The sequence below is a fragment of the Zonotrichia albicollis genome, chromosome 2, assembly GCF_047830755.1.
Source record: "Zonotrichia albicollis isolate bZonAlb1 chromosome 2, bZonAlb1.hap1, whole genome shotgun sequence".
NCBI classification, from domain to species: domain Eukaryota; kingdom Metazoa; phylum Chordata; class Aves; order Passeriformes; family Passerellidae; genus Zonotrichia; species Zonotrichia albicollis.
In genome coordinates, this window is record NC_133820.1 from 23,844,060 (window position 1) to 23,868,790 (window position 24,731).

At 42.1% G+C, this 24,731-nt stretch overlaps 1 protein-coding gene across 6 annotated transcripts in view; it reads right to left on the reverse strand.

Annotated features, from left to right (window-relative positions):
* Positions 1 to 21,755, reverse strand: part of IL1RAPL1 (interleukin 1 receptor accessory protein like 1) — a 693,884-nt gene extending 672,129 nt beyond the window's left edge. For 2 of the 6 annotated variants that reach the window (XM_074534585.1, XM_074534582.1), the window contains exons 1-2: positions 21,611 to 21,748; positions 18,684 to 18,882 (exon numbers count right to left, since the gene is read on the reverse strand). In XM_074534585.1, coding sequence (XP_074390686.1) covers positions 18,684 to 18,686 — 3 coding nt within the window. In that variant the 5' untranslated portion in view covers positions 18,687 to 18,882; positions 21,611 to 21,748. The other 4 variants (XM_074534583.1, XM_026791809.2, XM_026791808.2 and 1 more) reach the window with 4 other exon arrangements.
* Positions 21,756 to 24,731: the final 2,976 nt, after the last annotated feature.

The window sequence follows — 24,731 nt, forward strand, 5'->3', positions numbered from 1 at the left end:
ATGTGTAAATCTCCTCTTCCCATTTCCAGGGGTTTTTTTTTCCTTTCTTTTCTTCTTGAGCCAAAATGTCATTTCAGCTCTTTTAAGACTATTTGCAAAACTGGGTCAAATTCTTAAACCAAATTCTGCTTAAGAAAATTTGGTTGTCAGATTTACAGATCATCTGAAGGAGCAGAAACCTCCTTTAACCTGGAAGGGCTGGGTGGGGAGGCTGGAACATGCATGCCCACAGCTGATGCTCCTGTTTTAACAGGAGCAATGGCAGCTCTAGGAAAAAAAAAATTAGGCTGAGCACTTAAAAAACATTAGCCCACATGGCATTATCTCATTGAAATTTACTTATTTACTCATTTTTATTTTTTACTAGGAAGGCAATTTCTTCCAGAAAGGTAAAGGTGCTTCTTATTCAACTCAATTCACTTTTTTTACTGGTCTGCATGTGATATCCTTCATGCATTTACCAGTACCCTCATAAAATACTTTTTCTTCATTTATTCTGGTTTCATATCATTGGGCTTTCCCTCCTCCTTTTTAACAGCAACAACTAAAAATAACCCAAAAAAACCAAAAAAAAACCAAACCAAACCCCTTCCATATTATCTGCTAATTAAATTCCTGGTGAAGAAAGTGAAACAATAATTAGATCATGTGCCACGTAAGCCCTGATTTCTGCACTGTGCAGTTGACTACACTTCAGAATAGGTTTTATCTTGTCCCTGGAACCAGCTCCAGGCTGCTGGGAAGTTCAGCCTGGGGCTTTTACCCTCACCTGCCTGATGGGGATCAGAATCTGCTGCTGCAGAGGGGAAGGGAGCTGCCCACAGTGCTCTGCTCTGCGGGCCACCTGCTTCACATCAGACAAAAGCTGCCCTGGAAACTGAACTGACATGTGGGAAGTGGGAACAACCAAGGGATTTCCTTCAAGACTGTGCTGCTGCTTCAAAGCAAAATGCTAAGGCAGACAGAGCCCACTGTTGCTCATGTAATTGAGAACATTCTTCAACACTCAGCTTAATTACCATTCAGCCCAGAGCAACATTCACTCTGACCCAGATGTATTGGGTTTACGTGGCAGGGTTTTGGTAGTGGGGGGAACACAGGGGTGGCTTCTCTGACAAGCTGCCAGTGCCAAAGCCAGCCAGCTACAAGGCAGACAGACCCACTGCTGGCCAAGGCCAAGGCAACCAGTGACAGCAGCAGCACCTCTGGAATAACATTTAAGAAAAGGGAAAAAAATGCTGTGCAACAACAGCCAAAGAAAAGAATGAGAATATATATGTGAGAGCAATATCCCTGCAGGCACCAAGGTCAGTGAAGAAGAAGGGGCAGGAGGTGCTCCAGGTGCTGGAGCAGTGATTCCCTGCAGCCTGTGGGGAAGAACACGGTGAGGCAGCTGTGCCCCTGCAGCCCATGGAGGTCCCTGATGGAGCCAAGATCCACCTGCAGCCCACTGAGGGACCCCACACTGGAGCAGGGGGATGCCCCAGGGAAACTGTGACCCTGTGGGAAGCCCATGCTGGAGCAGGCCCCTGGCAGGACCCATGGAGAGAAAAGTCCACAATGGAGCAGCCTCTTCCTGAAGGAATGAACCCTTTGGAAGAGACCAACAGGGGAGTGGTTTGTGAAGAACACAGCCCACAGGAAGGACTCACATTGCAGAAGTTTATTAAGGACTGTCCCTTGTGGGAGGGACCCCACATTGGAATAGGGTCAGAGTTTGAGGAGGAAGGACCAACAGAGACCATGGCTCCCACTCTCTCTTCCTTTCTGCCACTGGCAAAAGGAGGCAGAGAAATCAGGAATGAAGTTGAGCCCAGGAAGAAGAGAGGGGTGAGGGGAAGGTGTTTTCTAGGATTTGGTTTTATTGCTCAGCATCCTACTCTGATTCACCTAGTAGTAAATCCAATTAATTTCCACAAGTTGAGTCCGTTTTGCCCATGACAGTAACGTGTGAGTGATCTCTCCCTGTCCTTATCTCTCAAGCCATGTGCCTTTCATTTTATTTTCTCTTCCCTGTCCAGGTCAGGAGGGCAGTGAGAGAGCAGCTTTGGCATCAAGCCAGGGCCAACCCAGCACAAAACTAAATAGGTTTGGGGTTTTTTGTCAGGTTTTTTAGTTGTTCTTCAGATATTTTTCCGTTGTTCTTCTGTTCTTTGTTTATATGAATTTTGGAGAAATTATTTGAGAGAAAAGTGCATGAATTCTCTTTGGACTCTCGTGTAGAAAGAACATCATACTTCATCAAAAATTTAACATTTCACTTTTTTTTGTATACAAGAGTGGTTTAAACTTTACTTCATGGAGCAATATAAATCCTCTCTTTTTAGAAACTGGAAAAGAAATATTGTAAAATTACTGCTTGGGGAAACATACTAATTTCCTGTGTTCTACTTGTAGTTTGTTTCCTCTAGTGATACAGAAATGTGTACTCTGTTTACCTTGAAAATACTCAAAATTATGTGTAAATGTTTTGAATACATCAACCTCACATTTATTAACTTCACTAAATGCACAATACTAATTTCTGCAATGCAAAGTAAAATCAAACCAAAATAAAGTTTAACAAGCATCTATTTCTTTCCTGTCATTTTTCTTCAGGTGGTGTCTGGGGAGATTCATTTGATGTGAGTATATTACTACTAGTAAGTGCCAAGCAGTTTTACTAAGGTGATGGGGAGAAGACACAAGCCTGAACAATCAGTGGCCTTGCTCTTCTGGAAATACTCTTTCACCCCTGGCTAGCTCCTCCAGACTTCTGCAACTGCCTTGAAGCAATCCTTCCTCCTCCTGCTGCTTCCTTGGGCAATCATTACATCTTGTGCCAGGGTGAATACACCTTTGCCTAGCTGATTAAATATACCTGAGTTTAGTAAGAAAAGCAATTTTCACTACATGCCCAGTGGTGAGGCAGAAGAGCCTGTGAAGCTGCTCCCCACCTAGATGTGCCTCATTTGGCTCTCCTTTGTCTGATGTAGCTAATAACATATTGTTTCTGCACTGCTTTTTCCTATCTGTCCTTTCCCATCTTACACATTAATGAAGAAAAATTATACCATTTTTATGCAACATGGGACTTGTTCCTATATTATAGCTTTAGTAATTTCTTCTTTTAAACTTCTTAATTTACTTTAATAAAGGATTTTATGTCCGTACTCTCACCATTGCACCATATATATACTAGGACACCCTTAATGCCCTTGATTTCTCCTGCTCTCTTTCTGTGGCACATCATAATTTCTAGGGCTTTTTTTTTTTATTCTAATTAATTATAGGATGTTGGGAGTTATTAGCTTGGAACTTTTGGTGTGTAAGTGGTGTGGGGTTGGTGCTCTGAAGTCCTTTTTAAACTAACTGTATATTACATTTTTGCAGTCAGTTAGTCTACCTGGCTGCACCAGTAAAAAAGGAAATAAAGCCAAGAAGAAAGCTCAAATGCTGGATCTGCAGCCATTCCCCTGCTCCCCTGCTAGTGCTCTCCCTGGCATAGCGATATCTTGAGGGGGGGACTGAAGTGGTCCATGGATCTGCTGTATTCACCACTGCAGGCATGGCTGCTTATCCAGATGGTTTCTGGCATCTTAATGCTACAATTTAAAATTATCTGGTGCCCCCTCCTAGCCTCACTCCTGTGCTTAAAGGCCATTGTGAAATGCTAAGTGCCTAACATAACTGGATTTTTTAACACTGGTTATGCAAATGAGATGATACAATCATGGCTGGGGGTTCATAATGCAGTTTTATTCTTGTGTCTGACAGATGCCACCATCATTGATGATCCTATTTCACACTGGCTATACTGTAATTTTACGTTCTCAGTAAAGCTTAATTGCATGTAAGTTGAAGTGTTTTTTCACAAAAATTTGGTATATGATGAGGCCATAAGGCTGAGGAGCCACAAACAAAGTGTTTAGGACATTAAACACAGAGTTTGCTCTACCATTGCTCTAAACATGCAATTGCTCTACAAAGGCTCATTTACATTACTCCCAGACAAACTTAGCCAAATCCTGGGGGTTTATTACTTGAAATTATGCTGATATTACACTTTACTATCACTTGACTTTCCTAGAATCCCTTTTTTTTGGAGGCTAGTACTCCTCCTATGCCAAGTGGATTGTTCTTCCCTTTCTTGACTTTTTAATAATGAAGTATCTGAGTATTGCATCTCTAAACATATGCCATGTGAAGTTCCTGTAGGTCTGAAGTAAAAAAAAGAATACATTTTTTCCTTAGCTGAATTTGTGACTTGCATTAAAACGCCAGATTCTCTGGCATGGTTTTAGAGCTGAGAGGAGGGGATTTTTAAATAGTATCTGATAACTATAGGAACCAATGAGAAATATAGTGTCTTGTTATGGGAAGATAAGATACATTCAATGAGGTCTGAGCTTCACACATACCACTACTTCTGGTGATCCAGTGAATGTACTCAGATTCCATGAGCAAGAATGACCTGTTCAATCTTACACACCTATGTGCTAGCAGCTACCATGATATCCTACACAATATATGCTATGAAATAGCACTGAAATATCCGATTCTTCTGGTATTAGGATGAATTTTTAAGCCAATTTATGAACAATTAATTGCATTCCTCACATTGCCAGAAGAAAGCCCACCCTTAAGGACACTCACCAGAGCAGAGAGGGCAATACTTTTTGCTACTGTTCAGATTCTAGGTAGGCTCTCAGCACTAAGTGGTAAAGCATCACAAGCTGGGGCAGCCACAGACTGAGAGCAAAGCACGGCTGTCAGAAAACGTGCCTGCAGTGAGTACAGTACCCTAAGTGACAAATCAGAATGACAAAGTACTGAAAAGCTGCAAATTTAGCATCTGCCTTTGAAGGCAGGTGTGTGGCAGAGCTACTGCAAACGGCACAAGCACCAGCCAGACCTCATCTAGCACAATGTAGAGGCTTCTGGTCAGTACTTTCCAAAAGAACTCAGACCACAAGTGCAAAGGCAGCTGTTAAAGCACGTAAGGGGAACAGAAGTCTAACTGGAGTAGAATATTTTAGCTTTCTTATTGTGATAAATATCAGAGAAGTTATGATTTCCTTCTGTATACCATCAGAGAACAGACATGAGGCAGAGGAAAAGTCATGCCAATTAAAGGGCATTGAATCTGAGCTGTCCAGCAAGGATTTTGGCCTTGAAAGCAGAAAACAGATTAGAAGGACAAGCCTAAAAGGAAACTGTTTAACGGAGAGTAGGCACTGCATAACAATAAGCCCCTGTCCTCTATTCCTAAGAATGGGTGTATATATTAAAAACTGGAGTATATCCCGAGAAACAAATGATAAACAGTTGGAAATTAAAGTTTATGGCTCACTGTAAAATAAACCTTTAAAAATAAATGCAAAGATAAGCTGTTGCAGGAATTATCTGCTGAACAATTTTACTGTATTTGGGTAAAACTTAATGTGGCACCAGGAATATGTAGCTATAAATTCCTATGGTGATTAGTATTATGTTCCAACTGTGTCCTGTCTTACATGGAAATAACTAGACAGAAATAAAGAAATTAAATATATCTCATATGTGATTTATGTTAATTCATGCTAGAAATAGAAAACTGTATTTTTTAAAAAGGATCGAACAGGAAACCTTTAAAAAGAGGCTCTGAATAGCTGCCTTCTTACTCAGCTTTACTGTGCAAACACCCATCATTCAGAAGACATCTTTCTACAAATTTCTTCTGGCAACTCCTGTCTAGTCTGGGGAGGGCTACTGGAGGACAATTTATAGGTCAATGCATTTTTCAGAAGCAGACATCATGATCTATGAGCAATACACACTATTCAATTAATTATTTCTGACTGATAAAGGTAATAATGATGATATACTCAATTTAGATTGTCATAAGGTGTTTCATTTGGTATCATGTGACCTTTCAATTATTAAGGAAGTAAAATGACACAAACTAAATTAAAAATTAAAACCCCTTCAAATTAAAACTTGCTTATTAATATGAGGTCAGAAGTCCAAATTCAAACTAAGAGCCCAAATATTTTAAATACGCTCAATACTGCGCAGTATAAAATTATGTTTAACTCCTCATTAGTGATAGCTTAGTTTTCTGTTTTCTAAACTGAGATTTCACTGATGGGGGTGTAATTTATGATACAGAATTCTGAAAGGCTCATAGGGATTTTTGCAGAAATTTATTCTTCTGTAGCTAAAATCAACTCACAGAACCATCATGATTTTGAGCAAGTTAATTGTTTTGATAGTCCAATGAAAACTGGGCTGTGTTCTTCTTAAGTGAAATCTGCAGGTGGCCTGGCATTGCTGAAGCTTTGTGCTCTTCCTACAGACAAACAATTTGTGAGAATTGGCTACTACGAAATTAGGCCTGAGGTGGCTTTTTATAGCCTTCCTCAATCATTTGAGCAGACTAAAATGACAATGAACTCCATTCTCTGTTCCTTCAAATCCCTTCTCCACTATGATGTCTATGAAAAATTGAGAAGGAAGGAAGCTGATGGCTACTGTCAAGAGTGCTGCCAATATGGTTTTGTTATTACCTCGTGCTCCCCAGCTGCCCCAATCCAATTTCTCTCCCTTGTAAGCCCTATGGCATGGGTTCTGAGCATGCACAACACACAGAGAAATGGAAACTGGGTGATTATGGGCAATCCTTTAATAGAAAGAAGTCACAGTAATTCCTTCACCAACATTAAGATCCCTATTCCCATCCAAACCTGAACTACAATGTCTGCTTCCTCCCACATGCAGACACTATTTCCAATTCAGACAGGGCAAGGTAAAAGAATTTCTTCCACAATTTAATCACAAAAGCTTTCTAAGGGTATAGGCAGATGCACATTTTGTCTCTACAAAGACATTTTATGGAGCTGTGTATGGAGTGTAAGATAAAAAATCTGCTCTGGAAGAAGTCCAGCTTGGCCTCTAAAAGCACTAACACCTTTAATTGAAATCTGCTGAACAAACATGATCTGCTGAGTGCTGAATGCAGTGCATTTCTCCTACAAATGGAAAATATGGCTGTGTCAAATGGGATTATTTCACCAAGCCTTTGTTTCACCAGCCCTTTTTTGGCAGGGCAGTTTGTGGAAAGGAGTGTACAAGACCAAGAAGCTTTCTAGCTTACTTCTGAAAAGTATCTGTTACAGAGTGATGCCCTGAACGGGACCTGCATTGGAGACACATTTGCCTTCCCAGTCCTGACTCATAGAGCAGCAGGCACACACCTGACCAGCCTGATGGAGAGAAACAGGCAGGGGGAATGTTTCTGAGCTCTGCACAGACCTGTCTCCACAGCATGTCAGTGATGACAGCCATGTTCTGGGCTTTTCAAAGGGCAGTAATAAAAAAGATGCATAGTTATCTCATAAACTCAGATATAGACAGACTGAGCTTCAGGATGTAAGGCCGAGAGTGAGCTGATTTATCTCAGGGGAAAAAAATCTGTTTATAAAAGTGCTGTTCTTATTCAGTAAGATTACCCCTCTCCATTTCACTATTCCCTTTCATGTGTGCGTGAGTCTTAAAATGTGATAATCAGAAAGTACCATCTGCATAACAAAATCCCCAGGAACAACTGCAGAGCCTGTGACAACCAGCTCACATTTCAGAGCATACAGCACATATTAATGCTTTACTGAAGGGAACTCATCCATCTTCTCAGACAGGAGTCTGTCATTTGCACCCTCATCACACCACAAAACACCACATCTTACCGTATCTTCACATCTCACAGTCTCTAATGTGTCTGTTCCCTCAGTGTGCCAGGGAGGTGAGAAATGCTATCACCCCGTTCTGCTCCTGGGAATCCACGTCAGGCAACACGTCTGCACTGCCAAGCAGCTCAGCCCTTGAGTAAGCTCCTCACAGGGAGCATCCACTCTGCAGGGTGTGAGTTCACTGGAGTCAACAGGTGAGGGAAGGCAGTTCACTCCACAGATTGCCTCTAACACCAAGGTAACAAGTAGGTTTGGTCTGTACTGAACATTCAGTCCTCTGATTCCATCCTGTCCCTAAGATGAGCCCTGCACGTAGCCTAGGACACACAACATCTACCAGTTTTGTGTCTGATAAAACAACAAGGCAGGGGAGGCTGCACTTCTCACAAACAAAACTAAAAATAACTCTATAAACCTACATTAAAAAAACCAACTCTAAGAGTAATAACTAAGACAAGGAGTCCATCACAGGTGGCTGAGAAGGAACTCAAAGCCAAACGACAAATACTGTAGTCCCAGGCAATCTTTTGGAAGAGGGTATGAGCACCAGGCAGTGTGGCTATGAACTGCTCTCCACCACTTGCAGAAAATTATCTGTATTGCAGCCAAAACCAGCACAAGTTGGTCCCCCTTCCTGCCACCCAGCCAGCTGGCCCCAGAGTGCAGCAGTGGGGGGACAGACTCCCAGCCCAGTTCTCTTTCACTTGGGAGCTGATGTGAAACCAAGGGATGACACTGGCCAAGGAGGCAGAGTTTCTCCTTAGGGATGATGTATGCAACAGAAAAGATGTGATCAAACCAAATTCATGCCACAGGACACTGACCAACACCAAGCATTTCTCTGTCTTCACTATTCACAGCTTTTCTTTAATACCCATCCTAGGAGCAGCCTTCCCCATGCCTGTGAGCTGCTGCACAGGACATGTGGTAACCACAGGGCTGCACAAATGGGGAGGCAGCGCTCTGCTGACCACTGCTGTGCCCTTCCAAGCGCCTTCCTGCTGCACTGCCTGCACACCCTGTGCCTGCTCACCTGGGGCACCCCACACCCTCCCTGCCAGCTCACAATGTGCCTCTGGAAGGAGGCTGAACTTCATCAAAACCTGTCACACAATCTAATTGCAGAGCTCAGTTATCTTAACTGGCAGGTATGCAGCTAATTGTTCACCTGTGGTATGAAATCTCAGGAACAACGTGCTACACAAATAGAGAGTTTTTGTACAGTGTAAGCAATGTGTGCAGCAGGGTGTCACAATCACTGTCAGTGACTGGTGACAGCCAGAACGTCTCATCTGATAAATAAATTCCACATTGCTGAAGGTAACTCATGGATTTATTTGTGTATCACAGCATATAAAATAAAGGACCATTTAAGGATATTTTCTCCTCTATGTCTTTGTTTTCAAATACAATTTAGTTTTCACTAATAAAAGAGGTGTGCACAGCCATTTATTCATGGGAACTGATAAATTAGTTCCTGTTTCATGTGTGTGTTTACCATGAAAGTTGTGCACCACACACACCATGTAACAGAAAAAGTGAGCTAGAATTCCTGGCATCAACAAAACGCAAACTCCTGCTAAAATCAGTTATTCCACATGTAAAACTCCCATAACTCTTGTTATAAAACCTTTGAGTTCCATAAGCTAAATTTTATGGAAACCCCTAGGAGAATAGTATATCAAAACATACTGTTTTGATACTGAGATCAGTGATGGTTCTCTGCTTAACTTCTGACCATCTACAGGAAAGTGAGTGTTGATTGACAGCGTATTTGGTTTAATTTTACTCTTTGAAAAGGACTGAGCAAAAATTGTGCTCCATCATAATGAAGCTATTTTTACAATAAGCTTTAAATAGTAAGAGGGTCTGTCTCTCCTCTAAGATAAGCAGAAAGACAATTTGTACTTTAAAACAAATTATGGACTTAAATGAACGGGTATCTAAATTTAATTTAAAAAAATATTTTTCTTTCTGGTGTGTCCTTTCTCTTTTTTCTGGGGGGAAGTTATATGAGTTAATTTTTTTTCTTTTGAATTAGAGCCTTAGTAGATAATCCTCAAAACAAACTATAAAGTTTATGGGTGCAAAAAATTGCTGTTATATGAACACAGTCTTACTGTATTATATTTTTACTGTATTTTTGCTCTATCCTACAACATATAGTATAAATATATAGTATAAATTTCCAGTAAAAGAATAATAAAGAAAAAAAACTTTTTTTTTTAAGCTAAGAATATTGTGCCAATCTTGGTAGAAAAAAATACAAGATAATTCTATAGTAAACTGTCTCTAGATGAAAATTCATTCATCAAAACAAAGCATAAGGTTGAAAGCTTATTTGAGAGCATTCTGAGAGGTCAATAAAAATGACAGTAAAAGTGAGGACTGTAGAACCACAGTCCCTGCCAAATAAGCAATAAAGTCTCTTATTTACATATTTCAGGTGGCACTGATACAGCCTGATACACTTTGGGCTACATTAAACATTTGCATTCCTGCATTCAGGTTTCATTATTAGATAAACTAGAGTCTGGCTTATATTTATACACATACATATTGCTTTCAAGCAATGGTTTTCATACTCTGTCTCAGTGTGGGATTAAACATACCAAATATATGTTGAAATCTTGACACCAACAGTAATCTAAAGCCATCTACACAGCAAGCAGCTCCTGCCAAACTATGAGATGCACTGCCCACAGCTTCCCCTCTTACGAAACACAGACTCCCTCTGAGTTATGAATCCAGGACTAGCACAGAGACAAGATACTGCCATTCACATGACAAGCTACTGCCATTCAGGTGGCTGGTGGCTCTTTGACTCCTTGACTTTCAGAAACATTGAACCAGCTCCTGTGGCAATGCTTGAGGGAGCTTGGATAGAAGAACGTGTGTAGGTCTGAAACAGACGTGCAGGTGGGACTGCGCTGTGGGTCTTGGTGGAGGAGGCAAACCTCCAATAGAGAGAGTGCTCTTGAATTCCCTAAGAACAAATTAAAGGAGCATTTCCTATGTAGTTGGACCAGGCAGCAAAGTACAAGAAAGGTAAAACTCTAGTGGTTAAACAGTCCTTAACCATGCAAATAAAATGATAAAAATAATGGTAAAAATAACATATGAAAATTGACATAATGGTTGTGTTTTCAATATTAACACCTATGATTTTATAAGAAAAGTCATGTCTGTACATGCATGCCTCCACTTATATTTATATATATGCTTGTATATATGCACCAATATTATCTGAAACCCATCTAAATAGACACAAACTAAAGCTAAAAGATTAATTTTAACATGCATTCAAGATGGCTGGCGAGCCTTATTTACACATTTCCTGTATTTTTATATATTTAATGAAACATCAAAGCTTTTTAACAAGAAAATTATATACTCATAGCCATAAAGTATACTCTTGTGACTGCATTAGAGTGGCTGTGCAGTATAACTTCTTTGCTTGTTGACAATGGTTTTTGCTATGTTAATTAAATAAGTCTGCGATCTTTATTCATTAAAATTAATGCAATAATATCTATGTTGAAGGTTCACATTGGACTCAATCTGGCAAGCCGAATGAAACAGCTTCACTGGAGTTACTCTAACATTATTCTAGACGGAACAGAGCTCTGACAGCAGATTCTGTGTGAAATCGGTTTACCCTTGCTTCACTTAATATTATTCCAAACCAGCGAGCACGAGCATCTTCAGAGCAGACAAAAATGTCTTCTATTAAACAGGGCTATGGAAACCACAAGTCTCCAGGCACAGGTAGCGGCGGGCGCGGAGCCCGCGGGCTGGGGCATTCCTGCTGGGATGGGGAAATGCCGCTGGCGTCACCGCGGAGCGCTGCGCTCCGGCCCCGCTCCGGAGCCGGGAATCAGCTGGAATTAGCCCAAAGGATGGCACCGAGCACGGCTCGTCCATTCCAGTAACAAGACCTGAAAGAAACAGCAGAGGTTTCATGTACGAAACCCGAGATGCCCTCACCGCTGGGATTATCTCCCGGAGGAGCAGGAGCGGCCCCGCTCCGGCGGTCCCGTTATTCCGTATGTAAAACTCTCTGCGGTACCTGCGGGCATGCAGCAGGTGATGGCTCCGCGCCGGCAGCCGAGCTGCAGGCAGCAACAGAACCTCGCTGCTAGGACTGAAAATTCCCAAATCTAATTCACTCCACACTGAGACCAAGCAGCCCTTCCCGCAGCACCCCGGGCACTGGATTAAGACTTGATGAGTAAGAGCCAACACAGAGCCGAGGTTCAGCATCAGAAAGCCCCATCACCATCAACATTTTGTTCTGCTAACCAGGTGGGTTACACCTGAACCTTGGCAGAAGGGAAAGCCACGAGCTACATTTGATTCGTGACCATCCATATTTTATTTATAATTAATTCAGGCAACAGGGGAAAAATTAGAAGATGAATAGTGAAGTAATCTCAAATTAAAAAAGATTGATTAATATTTAGGAAACAGGCAGCTGACCCAGCCACCCCCAGTAGTATGACTCACAATACTATTTTCATATTTGTATTATTTAGCATGTAAAGACCTTAGCTGAGAGTCCTGTTCTGCTAAGAACTTGCATTAAGAACTCTGAAAATATTTTTCCTGATTAATTTTCTACTGAAAAAAAAAATGTTTTCATTTAATTTTTATGTCTAAAATGGCATCTTTTGATTCAATCCTCCCAAAATTGAAGTGCTATATAAATAAAAAATATTAAAAAATCCACCCTCCAACCAAAATGGAAATTACTTATTTTCTGGAGGCTGGAAGAATGGAAATACTTTCTATGATTTCCAAGGGCTGGCAAAAAAATTAATTTCCACTGAGGCAGGAAGAAGAAATTGGCATCACCTTTTCCTCTAGCCCTACTTCATAGATAATAAAATAGAAATATTAAGCAAAGAGTTTATATTATAAATAGATGAAACACTTAAAAAGACATGAAGGCAGAATGTGTTTATGTCTTTCAGTCTTCAGAGACAAGAAATTGAAGTATGGACAAATTTAGCAAAATTTTACAGAGAAGCAATATTTGGAACTAGTGAAAGGGCCTGGTTTCAGACACCGAAGAAATAAATGACATACACTGCATTAGCTAATATGGAAGTCTTGAGCATTAAGTGATACTACAAATGGACAAAATCCAGAGAAAACAGTAATTAAGGAAGGTCCCTTGTAACTGAATGGTCAGGTGTAGTGTCTGTCCATTGAGCCATGTGACTGTCCTTTGACAGAATTTACATTATTATATATAAGAAATATACTATACATCATTATACATATAAAATAGTGAAGAATCAGTACGAAGGAGGATAAGTTAAACTAACTAAAGACTGAAACCTATTTGTATTTTGATTAACCTGACAATTTTTTAGAAAGAACTAGCTCAGGATTTACACTAACACTGCATATATTTTAAGGGATTGATTTTAAAGATCTGAGTTTTCCATCACAGCAACTGAAAGTACCAGAGACCAGGGATGGTGTAACAACCTTTTAAGAAATGAGACATTCCTTCCAGTGACTGACCAAAATATGGGGGTTGCATATCCCTTAATGATGGAAATTACTAAGACCATTTATACTGTCAATAATATAGCTTTAATATAAGCTTTATTGGATTCTGTTAAAGTTTACAAGATTTTCTTTTTATAATCAATGTTAACCTATTAAACATAAGCAGTATGAGGGGGTTCTACCACAGAAAATAACAAAAATTAGGAAAGTAGATGATAAAGCTGGAAACTGATCCAATACCTACAGAGTGCAGTAGGCCTCATTCCATTTCCATCACTGTGTTTTGGACCAGGACTTTAGTAATGAAGACTTAAACAGCAAAATTAGGCTGTTCAGTCAACATTAATAAATCTTTATTAAGCAGTCCTACAATTGCTGAGTTTGTAAAATGAACAGAGAGTGAAGTCTCCAGAACACACAGTCCATCTCAGACAGGACATCTCCAAGGGAAGACAATACGAAATCCTTTGGAAGAAGCATCCTTTAACATGTCAGAAATTACAGACAACTACATCCCCTGGATACACCACAACTGGGGTACACAATGTGAGAGCCCTCTGTTACACAGCCTGATAATCTTCTTACCCAGGTATCTATTGCAATGCAACATTTCAAAATTCTGTCTTTATCTAGCTGTTCTATTCTACTAAAGCTTTCTCTTCAGTGTATCCTTGTGCATATGAGACAAAGGATTTGAATGAACTATGTAAAGGAGTGTTTTCCTTAACTCATTTTACATTTTCCACAATTAAATTTTACTGGTCATCAGGAAAACAATATATAAGATAAGCCAAAGTATCTTTCCATAGCCTTCAATATTCCCTGCATCATCTGTTCTTCCATATTGTATCTTCTTTTTTTTTAATAAATAAAACCTTCACCTCTTTCTTCACATGGGAATCTTTTCATATGGAAGACTTTTTTTTTTTTTTTTGCTGTGATTTTCTGGTCTTTTCTTCCTTCTTAATAGGTTTCTGGATAACAAGTTACCAAAGGCAGATGGATTATTCATACTGAGTATGACAGTGAAGAGTTTCTAAGTGTTACACAAGAAATACTACACAAAGTCTTACATTTCTTTTATAATACATATAAAACTTTCTTCTACTATGAACTGAGAAAATACCCTGCTTGAGTTTCTTCACAACAAGGGGCAAGATTTTTTGATGGTATCCTGTTCTGTTAGGAGAGATCTACAAGAAACATTTAGATTGTATCTTTCAAAGTTTTACCATGTAGATTTCTAAAATTACTTTTGATGCCATTTAGCCCTTCGATAGTCCTTTCAAAGTATGTTTCGGCTTTGATATTCCAAAATACATTTGTGTTGTCTTCAAATATGCCGCATTTACAGATCGTTAAAAAATAAATCAACCCTAAAAACCAGCTACTGCCTCATGGCTTGTTTGAATGATGCTTGTTTTCCTCCATAAGGAATAACTCCAGCATCTTCTGTTCATGGCTTGCTCTCAGTCTTCCTTTGGGTGTATGAGTGAGTACACAGGTAAAGGCATGTGCCTGCACAGGCACACATAGGTACCTGTATTTGTGCATGTGTACATGTACATAACTCTCCTCTAGTGACCAGCTACAGAAATGATCCCTGAAAGTGTACATTAAGGTATTAGAGACATCCAAAGTAGGGCTACAAGGATGGGGAAGGGTCAGGAGGGGAATTCTTATGAGGAGAAGCTGAGGGCACTGGGTCTGTTCAGCCAGGAGCACACTGAGGGGAGACCTCACTGCAATGACAAATTCCCCCTGAGGAGAAGTGGAGGTGACAGTGATGATCTCTTCACTCTCATGACCAGTGACAGGACTCAAGGAAATGGCCTAGAGCTGTGTAAAAGGAAGTTTAGGTTGGATATCAGGAAAACATTTTTCACCCAGAGGGTTGTCAGTCACTGGAACAGGCTCCTCAGGGAAGTGGTCACAGCAGCAAGCTTGACTGAGACAAAAAAGCATTTGGACAATGTTCTCAGATACATGGTGTGACTCTTGGGGTGTCCTGTGCAGGGCCAGTGAATTGGACTGAATGATCCTGATGGGTCTCTTTCAACTCAGCATATTCTATTGATTCTATTATAAATAAATATATATGTATGTGCAGAGAGACAGTGCCAATCAGCCAGCCTGATTTAACATTGGTGCAAGCACACCACTTTCAGCTATGGGATCCCCCAAAGAAATGTCTAAGAGGAAAATCACAGGCCTTGTCTGTTCTGTAAGAAATGTTGAATTAAAAAAACTCTGTGTATACTGAACATGCAGATCCTATTGACAGATAGGTACACAAGCATAAGTATCTCCATCACAGTCACAACTTGCTGAAAAGGAAATGCCATGCATTTCCAGTTATATTACTCTAAAATAAGCAAAAGAGTTTGAGTGGAGGGGGGAGGGAGAAAAAAGTTTTAATTGGGAAGAGACAGAAAGCATTAAAGGAAAATTGAAGATGCAGAGTGCCAAGGTGCTGTATGGTAACAGCTGTGCTCTGCTGCCATCCTGAAATTCTGTGCACTGAGCAGCAACCTGACAGACACAGGGCTAAAACTGCTGCCAGGGATCAGTGCCACACAAAAGCATCCTGGCCAAACACATTCCTGTGCAGACATTGTGGCTCTATCCCAAGGTTTCCATCATACCAACAGATCTTGGTGTGGGAATTATCCCTGAGGCATATGATCTGAGCTGAGAGTCAAATCCAGTAAAGGTGCACTGTCAAATGGATGTAGGCAGGGCACAGACATACTCTCAGGTTCCTTACACCATTCAGGCTCAGCAATTCTCAGTCAGATGCAAATGGTCTGGGAACTCAGGTCAGAGCTGGTTAAGCCCACTGGGAACTCAGAGTGGTTAAGCCCACTCCTAACCAGCAGCAGAAGCCTTTCTCTGCACATGACAATGGATGCACATCACTATGACTTCATTTTCCCTGAAACAGTCTAAACTTTTCGTTGGGATTGAAAAGAACTTGCTACTGACACTCCAAGCACAGCAGCTGCACTACCTTGGTGTCAGTCTTGTGAGAGTATTGTGAAATCCTAGTTGGAAATTAAAAGTATGTACTTTGTCAGAACAAAGTCTGATTTCTGCAAATTATCAGCCTTTTCTAAAATTATAGGCCTTTTCAGTCTTTCCATGTAACAGAAACATTCTTTCTCTCATGTTCCTGACATTAATTTATTATTTTATGGAGAAAGACCTCAAGTTACCTCAATTGAGAGATCACCGTCTCATTGCGTGACTGGAAACAGGCATGAAAACATGAAAGCAAAAAGTTGATGGCTCTTGCTCTGAAGATTTTAAGGATTTTCCAAAAAAAAGAAAAAAAAAGAGCAGTGGGCGTTGGGAACTGCAATAACTTTAAGCAGTTGGGTATCCCTAGTAAAGAAAAGAACAGACAAGAAGAATACAAAAATATATTCAATCTCAGAAGACAGAAGATACCTCACCACTGTCTGTACATTTACAAGCTTTTCTGCCCCCCTTTTATTAACCCATTCTGCAGTCTCCATCTTCTTCCTCTTTCACAATGCTCTATTCACTATGCTCAGCTGTAAAGGACCAGAGAACAGAAAACTTTGTGACACCACTACCCCTTGCCTGCCTGCTGATTGTATAGATTTGTATAGATAGTATTGGTCTTCTCAACACATGAATTAGCTTTCTGTAGTTCTTTTTGTAAGCTACACTGAGAATTTCCTAAATAATTTCCACAAGTAAAAAATAAAATGGAAACAATATCTACTGCAGTGGCAAAAATCTAAATGTTTTCATGTTCTCCCTTTCTTTTCTTCATTCCCAATTGAAAAGTGTCTGTGAGTAAATGCTGCAGCTGATGCTACAACTGTTTAAGGATTATGTCTGTGTGCTGCTCCTACAAACATGAAACTTTAAAGCACATACAGCAGTAAGACTGAGAGATGCCCTTGGTTCGTTTGTTCAGACCCAGTTATTGAGGCATAAATAGTGTGCTGTGTAACACCATGAACTTATCGAGGAGTGCCTACAACACACAGGTACACTGAGACCTAGAAAAACTGAGTGCTCAATGTTAAAACTGAGAGCCAGCACTACCTGATTTCCTTGCCCAGGTCTTACAGAGCTGTGGCAAATGACACAGTACTTTCCCTTTCTGCAGGATGGAGTTCCATATGTGACCACCTCAGGGGAATATGCAAAGCTTTAATATTAACATTCAAAACCCACAAATTTTCATCTTCATCATTTTCTCCTTCCTCCTCCCCCCCCAAAAGAGTTTTCACCTAAATGCAAATTAATTTCAAGCTGTCACAAAAAGAATTAATTGCTGCATTTAATCTGTTTTTGTTTTAGGAGTATGAAAACTACATGAAAGTGCATTAAAAAATGATATGTTAAATGTTCCCTCCTGAGTCACTAAGTCACTGTGGTCCATCACTGCATATTTAATTACATTTTAAAATAAAAGAATATACTTGAATTGATAGAGCATAATGTCTGCTTTGGTGCTGCTGTAGATATTCATATAAAGACTTAAAGAAACACATGGATTACTGACCTGATGGGCCATGTCAGTAACCTAAACAGCCATCATGGTCTCTGCTGTGAATTCTTATTTCATAGACCCCTGACACAACGGATGGAAACAGGATAGAGTTTTATAACAGAAATGCTGACACAACCTTACCTATAGCTGTGCAAATGGTGCTTCTATAATTAAACTTTACAACTTCAGCACCACTAGATAGGTTGCTACTTTTTAATCATATTAATCAGAGCTTCATGTTTCAATTGCCATATATTATCATGCAGTGTGAACTATAAAAATAAAAAGATTCCCAGCCGCTGAATATCACAGCTGTTATGAAACACAGAAGTATATTCAAACACTTCTCTGTAAGTGCAAATACACTGAAGGAAAGCCTCAGTTGATTATCCATTTTTTTTGGTTTTTTTCCTCATACATGAGTTCAACATAATGGCCACAGAAAGTACTCTGAATGCATTACAAGAATATCACTGAACAGTAAAAAAAGTTTCATTAAGATCTGCCCTGTTTCAAATTTTCCTATCAGCACTAAAACAAGTCTGCTGTTTTCTATGACAATGACAGCCAGAAGCCTGCTCTTTCAGAAGAAGGCACTGAGATTATTCTTCATGCACTGCTGTTTTCTTTAAAAGCCAGCACTCCAGCAATAGCGAGGAGTGGGTGGCCAAAATCTCACTGCTTTCAGTGGTCTGAGATTTGGAGCCTGGGAATGTTTTATGTAAATATTTCTTTTCACATTTTCTCTTCATTTGTCCGAGTGATTTACAGCTTTACTTCAGCAAGGAAAGTTTCCTCTCAAAAAAGCTACATTTGGTGCAAACTGAAGAGATGTTGCATTGGAGCTGAAACCCTCTATTTTTACCAAGTGGGCATGGCTAACTACAACAATAAAATTAATCTATAAATAAAACTTGGTTGCTTACCATTCTCTATTGTCCTGAATTTGCAAATCCTTGAATGCTGCATGCCACTTTGCATGTACCATGTGATGCATTCCCACACTGTCAGTGCCTACTCCTCTACAGCAGCAGTTTTATAACACCTTCAGGAGACAATTGTGCTCTCCTTTGAGATGGGTGGTACAGGTGTGTGGCCTGTGTGGCCTGTGTGTCACAAGGGGTCCTGCAAGCAATCAGTGAAAAGAGCATGCCTGTAATTTTGTGTGGGGGAGAGTATGCAATGGACATTTCTGAATATTATAAGAGCTGTAGCAATGCATAGGAGTTGCCATAGTGTTATTCTGACCCCTGAAGGATGGAAACAGAGTTAACTGCATATCCTTTTTTTCCCAATTTACTCAGTATACTCTATGAATGTCAAACTCTAAACTGCATTAGCATGATATTTTAGTGCTTGCCCAGACCTATCCTCCAGAAATATGAATATAGTCATGAACTAATGGTGAATCTACTTTAAAATACTGATGTTTTCAGGGAAGCAGGAAAAAATGATTTTTCAGGCTGCTGTAGGGTAAAATTACTGTGAGTTTGATAGTGCATTAAATCTAGTAGGTATGTGAAGATCATGTTTATCAAGAGATGTAAAACCCACTCTGCCCTCACCTCTTCTTAACTGAAAAGTATTTCAGTGACATTTTGCTGGAATGGATTCAGAGTGAAGTGGGGAAGGACACAGGTCAGTGACGATAAGATCACTCATTTCAGCTGAGTTAAGATTTCATCAGGCTTACATTTTTCAGAAAATGCATGTGTTAGAGGTATGGGCCCTCAGCAGTGCCTTTGTGAGCTTATCTATCTTCAAGGAGTGCTCTTCCCCCTCCTCTCCCTGAACAGATAGGAAAAGTGATTCAGGATTCTAAAAGGGGCATTAAGGCATATCCTGATACTGCTATCTTTGAGGACAATTTGCTAAAAAAGTCTGAGTTAAACCAATGAGACTCCTGTTACTCCTTTGCTCTTCCACTCACTTCTATGGTATTTGAAATGCAGTAAGAGACCACCTTTTGGGCTCCTGCAAATGTAACAGGTGCATGAAGCTGTTGGATCTGATAATACTTTTCCCCCCGTCAGTCAGGCTGTATTGTAACAGTGCAGCAGCACCCTGCCAAAGCTGAGAGCAGTGGCTGCTCGCACCGAGAGAGGCTCAGCTCTCAGCTCTCAGCTCACAGCGCCGCACACACCCGGGCAAAGAGGCTCCGGCTCTGCCCGGAGCACACAGGTCAGCAGAACGCCGAGCTCGGAGCCAGCCGGCGGCCAGGGGACAGCAGGAGGAGGAGGATCAATTTTAATTTCGGTATTGTTCCTCCTCCGCTCAGCTGTTGCCATGCACCCGAGCCCAGGTTGCGGTGTGACCTTGCGAAGGAGCCGGGGCCGCTCAATGGGAGCATTGTGCAGCCCGGCCGGGGCTCCTCGGGAGCCTCTGCCGGGTGTGGCCGAACCAGCCCTCGGCAGCCTTCCCCTCCTCCTCCTCCTCCTCCTCCACTCCTCGTCCTCCGTGAACTCCCTGTCCCGGGGAAACTCCGCCAGCAGCACGCCGATGCAAAGGCAGCCTGCAAGAGGCAAACCCCGTGTCGGGAGCTGAGCAAGGATCTCCCCTCCTCTGCCCAGGTCTCCATCCCTCGCTGCCCGGAGCGCTACAAAGTTAAGCCAAGTGATCGATACGCTATAGGAGAATATTATTCCACTATCGGCGACTGATGCCACTGATGTAATCAAGTTACATAATCGCCGTCTTTGCACAAATACATCCATCTTCCTACAGACAGATCTGCATATCTTCTTGCATCCATTATGCATGAACTCACCAGCAGTACATGAGGGTACATATTTTCGCACACACTGTGTAACTTTAGCATTGCAGTGCATTGCACTGCACAACGTCATCACTATCGATTCCCTCAACCTTCCCCCATTCCCTCTTATCAGAACTGATTTTGCAGAGAGAGATTACCAATGTGCATTGCTCGGATCCCTTTAAATTTTTAAAGGCTGAAGTGCTTCCCTCACTCGCTTCTGTTCTTAAGAAGATGATCTTTCCTTTTTCTCTCGTCTCGTTTCACACCACAAGTAACAGGAATGAATTCCCACACAGTCCCTCAGCCAGATGCATGTATGTATGAAATACCGAAGATAGCATCTCTGTTTGCACATCTTCCAACTCCCATACACGTGGTCCGAGGTTTCAGTAGGTAAGTTATTGGGTAAAAAAGATATTTTGTAAGAGCAGCTGGATGAGATATTTTCAGGCTAGTGACATTTATGGTCTTTCTCTAGAATGAAGCTGAGGGGATTCTGTCCTTAGCACCTCTCAGTTTATAATTTCCTTGCAGGATTTACAGGAACAGTTGTAATCCCAAATTACCAATGGCATTTAACCCCTTTAGCACCAGTGCACTGTACCACGATCAATAAGGATCACCACCTTAAAGTTTAACAACTTGAAAAGCAGATTTTCTCTACCTCCATTGCAGCTATGAAATGCAGCAGAACGCTGCACAGAGTTGGAAAGATCTATTTAACCAGAGGATGGGATCCGACCTCATATTAATTAGATTCCATCACAGAGAGCTTCTCTGCTGTCATATAACCTTTCCAGTCAAATATATTACAATCAAGGAAATAAAAAATAAAAAGAGGTAACATTAAAGACTCCTTGCTCTGACAGTACTCTCCCAAATCCAGAGGGTGTATAAATATAGAGGGGGGAGATTTTTTTTTTTCAATTTATCGCAAAAAGCACTCACCAGAAGACCCACTGCAGTTATTCCACTCAACTGCCAATAGCGGCTGTAGCCCCTCGCATCAGGGTAATGCAGCAATCCCGAAAGTGCCCATTTCAGTCACCCTCTACCAAGTTTAGCAATGCCGGGCTTTTGCCTGGATAAAATTACCTTACCCACAGGAGTCTCCCGAAATATTCCTCCGGTGCGATCAGTCAGCGAGGCGAGTGCCGGTCACCACACTGCGCACTCGGCCGGAGGAGCCCCGTGTTTACTCCTGGGGCTCAGCTGGCCGCGAGTGCCGCGGACGCGGCGCCCATCCATCCACCGCTGCCAGCTCCGCCGGGGGCGCAGGTAATTCCATACAGACTTCGGCGCCCCCCACCCCCCCGAGTCGCCCCTTCCTTCCTAGTTCAGAAAGTGCCCGCGTCGCCGGCGGGAGGTACCATCCAGGTGCGGCGAGGGGGGGCGGGGGGAAGGGGGCGGCCGGCCTGGGGCCCCCGCGCCGCCCGCGGGCAGCTCCGCGCCCAGCGCGCCGGATCCCGGCTGCCCGCACAAGTATCCGGTGAGCGACGATCCGGAGGGGGGGGTTCCTTTCCTGGTGCTGGGCGAATGTGGGGAAAACGCTCCGGGGAGGCCGGGGGAGGGTGCCTGACGGGTCCTAGCACCCGCACCGCAGCGCCAAAAAAAAAACAAAAACGAATGAACAAAAAAAAAAGGGGGGGGGGGGGAGGTTTGGGGAGAAATTCTCCAAATGGAAAAGAAGAAAGGAAAAAAAAAATCAGTTGTCCGCTTGCCCCGAACGATACTAATCCCCGGTGAAAATGACAAGTGATCAGCAAAGAAGAAGAGGAGGTCTTGATTGATAACCACAATCCACCCAAAATATCCTCGGGAGCAGAGGAAGAGAGGGAGGGAGAGAGGCGAGAGAAACTGCAGTGCATGAACGATCCCTGTGTTCCTACGAGACGGGCTCGCTCTCTCGCTCGCTCGGCGGAACGCGCCCTCCGCCGGGCCGGCAGGAAGGGGCCGGCACTGCCCCCCGATGGACAGCGCCGCACTCGCTCTCCGCGCTGCTGCGGGGGGAGCCGCCGGGGAGGGCCCTGCCGAAGGGATCCTGGAGAAACTCCTGGCGAGCGGGGCCTCCCTCCCGCTCTGCTCTTCTCTTCTCTGCTCTCCCTCCGCCCCGGCGCCGCCCGCCTCCCCGCGCCGCCTCGGTCCGCAGCGCCGGGGCCGCTCGGCTCGGTTCGGCTCCGCTCGGCTCCGCCGGGGCAGCGGCGGGGGCACGGCCGGACGCGCAACACGCGCGGGGGTCACCCGGCTTCGCTTCACCTCCTGTGCTCCGTTTTATTTTTCTCCCCCCCTCTTCCCCTCCGGTTTCCCAAGCGAAGTGTTTTAGGAGAGATGATACATTATCTATTCTTGGATTTTTATAAGGCAAACTGTGGGCCTCGCTGTTGCCATGGGATCTTCTTTGCGCGAACTCTCTGAACTGTGTGGGAACAGTTTTATTTCCTTCCCTTCAGATTTTTGTCTTTATTTTTTTTCCCCCTTCTCTTCTGCAACTCTTCTGAAGATATGTATCAAAATGTAACTGCATTATTGCCAATTAAGATTAACAGCAGCTGCAAGGTGCATCTAATTAGGAATGTTAATTACTTCATGAAATAAATAGTCATTTGCGGATGTTTATTATACTAAACAAATGTTCTATAAAACATAACTCGGATTCTGACACTCCCCTCAATACATTTGTTCCCATTCCTGCACAAAGGTGCAGGGGAGTCGGCACCCTTCTTCCACTGCATTTACCTTCCAGGTGCACACACACAGGGAAGAGATGGAATTGCCTGTGCATAGGTACAGGGTTGCATGGGAGGCATTTTGAACTCTTACAACCCATTGTATGGGGTGGGAGTGTGGAGGAGCAGGAAATAGCTGAGCAATATGAGGTAAATGTGTACAATTACATATCTGTTTATTTCTTTGTAAATAACACTCTTCAAAACCTGGACAAAGAGACTAGACTGTTCACTTACTTCTTCATCCATCCTGGCTCCTTGTAGGGTCCTTCCTTGTAGAGAGGAATCAAAATTGCTGCAGTTATTAAACCCCCAATATCTTACAAGAGAAGGGAGAAAAGAAAAAGCAGCCCATGGAAGAATATGATTATATTATGGAATATGATAAAGGATTATCAATAGGCAGATAACATGCCATGTAGAGTCAGTGGGTTGCAGGAGGGGTGGGAGCTGTTGCAGAATTTGTGGAACTTGCTCACACCTCACCCCATCTCTCCTTATAAGAGAATGGCGTTCTTCGTGTCAGATAAAAAAATAGATGAAACTAGAAACGAGTGCAGCGGCCAGTAGTCAAAATCCAATGTTAAAACAAAAAAATTAATGTGACTGGCTAAACCAGGCATTCAGATACTACTATGATGAGTGATCCATATGTGTGGGCAGGTAAAAGAGACATGAGAAACTTTATGGGATTCTCTTTGTGGATCAGTATAGGGCATTTTATGTTAGCTAAGTGACTCATACCATATACTTTAGAGAGCAGGTTTGGGTGCTTGATTTAGAAGCCCGGGCATCCTAGCTGCTTGACAGAGTGAGACGGAAAGACAGAGGGGTTCCCAACTTTGGTTCTCACCATTATCCTTTGGGAGAGCTGCTTTCTCACCATGGGGATGTGACAACAGACTCCCAGCACAGGCACCTCCATCACGGGAATTCCAAGAGTCTTCCTTGTGCCTTGACAGAGCGACAGATGCTTGAGGCTGCTCATAGTCTGCAAAGGGCAGAGAGTAGGAAGGAGATGCTTGGGCTAGCCCTAACCCAATTTGTCTTCAGTTCCTGATGCTTTACAGATTTCTCTTCCACTGATAGCTAAGCCATTTAATGTCTCCATCCTTTTGTTCCTTCTCTGTATAATGTGAATTAACACTGTTCTTACTCATAAGGGTGCAGTGAAGATAAAAAGGCATTAATGTTTGTTAGGTGTTCTTACACAGTGGTCATGGGAGCTATATAAGTTCCCAGAGAGGCTGATTAAGTGTCTGGCAGAAGAAACGGAAAATGAAAAAGGGTGGAAGCCAAAAGCTGTGAACAAAATACAATGGAGTTGCTAAAATGGCTGAAACCAGACTAATAACACAGAAAACTGTAGACCATTCACATGTGCAGAATACAAACCACCTGTGTTCTTGAGTTAAATTTATCCCAGGATTAAAGAAACTAGATTCTGTTCATTTCTCAGTTACTGAATTGCTATGAAGAGCAATGTAGGT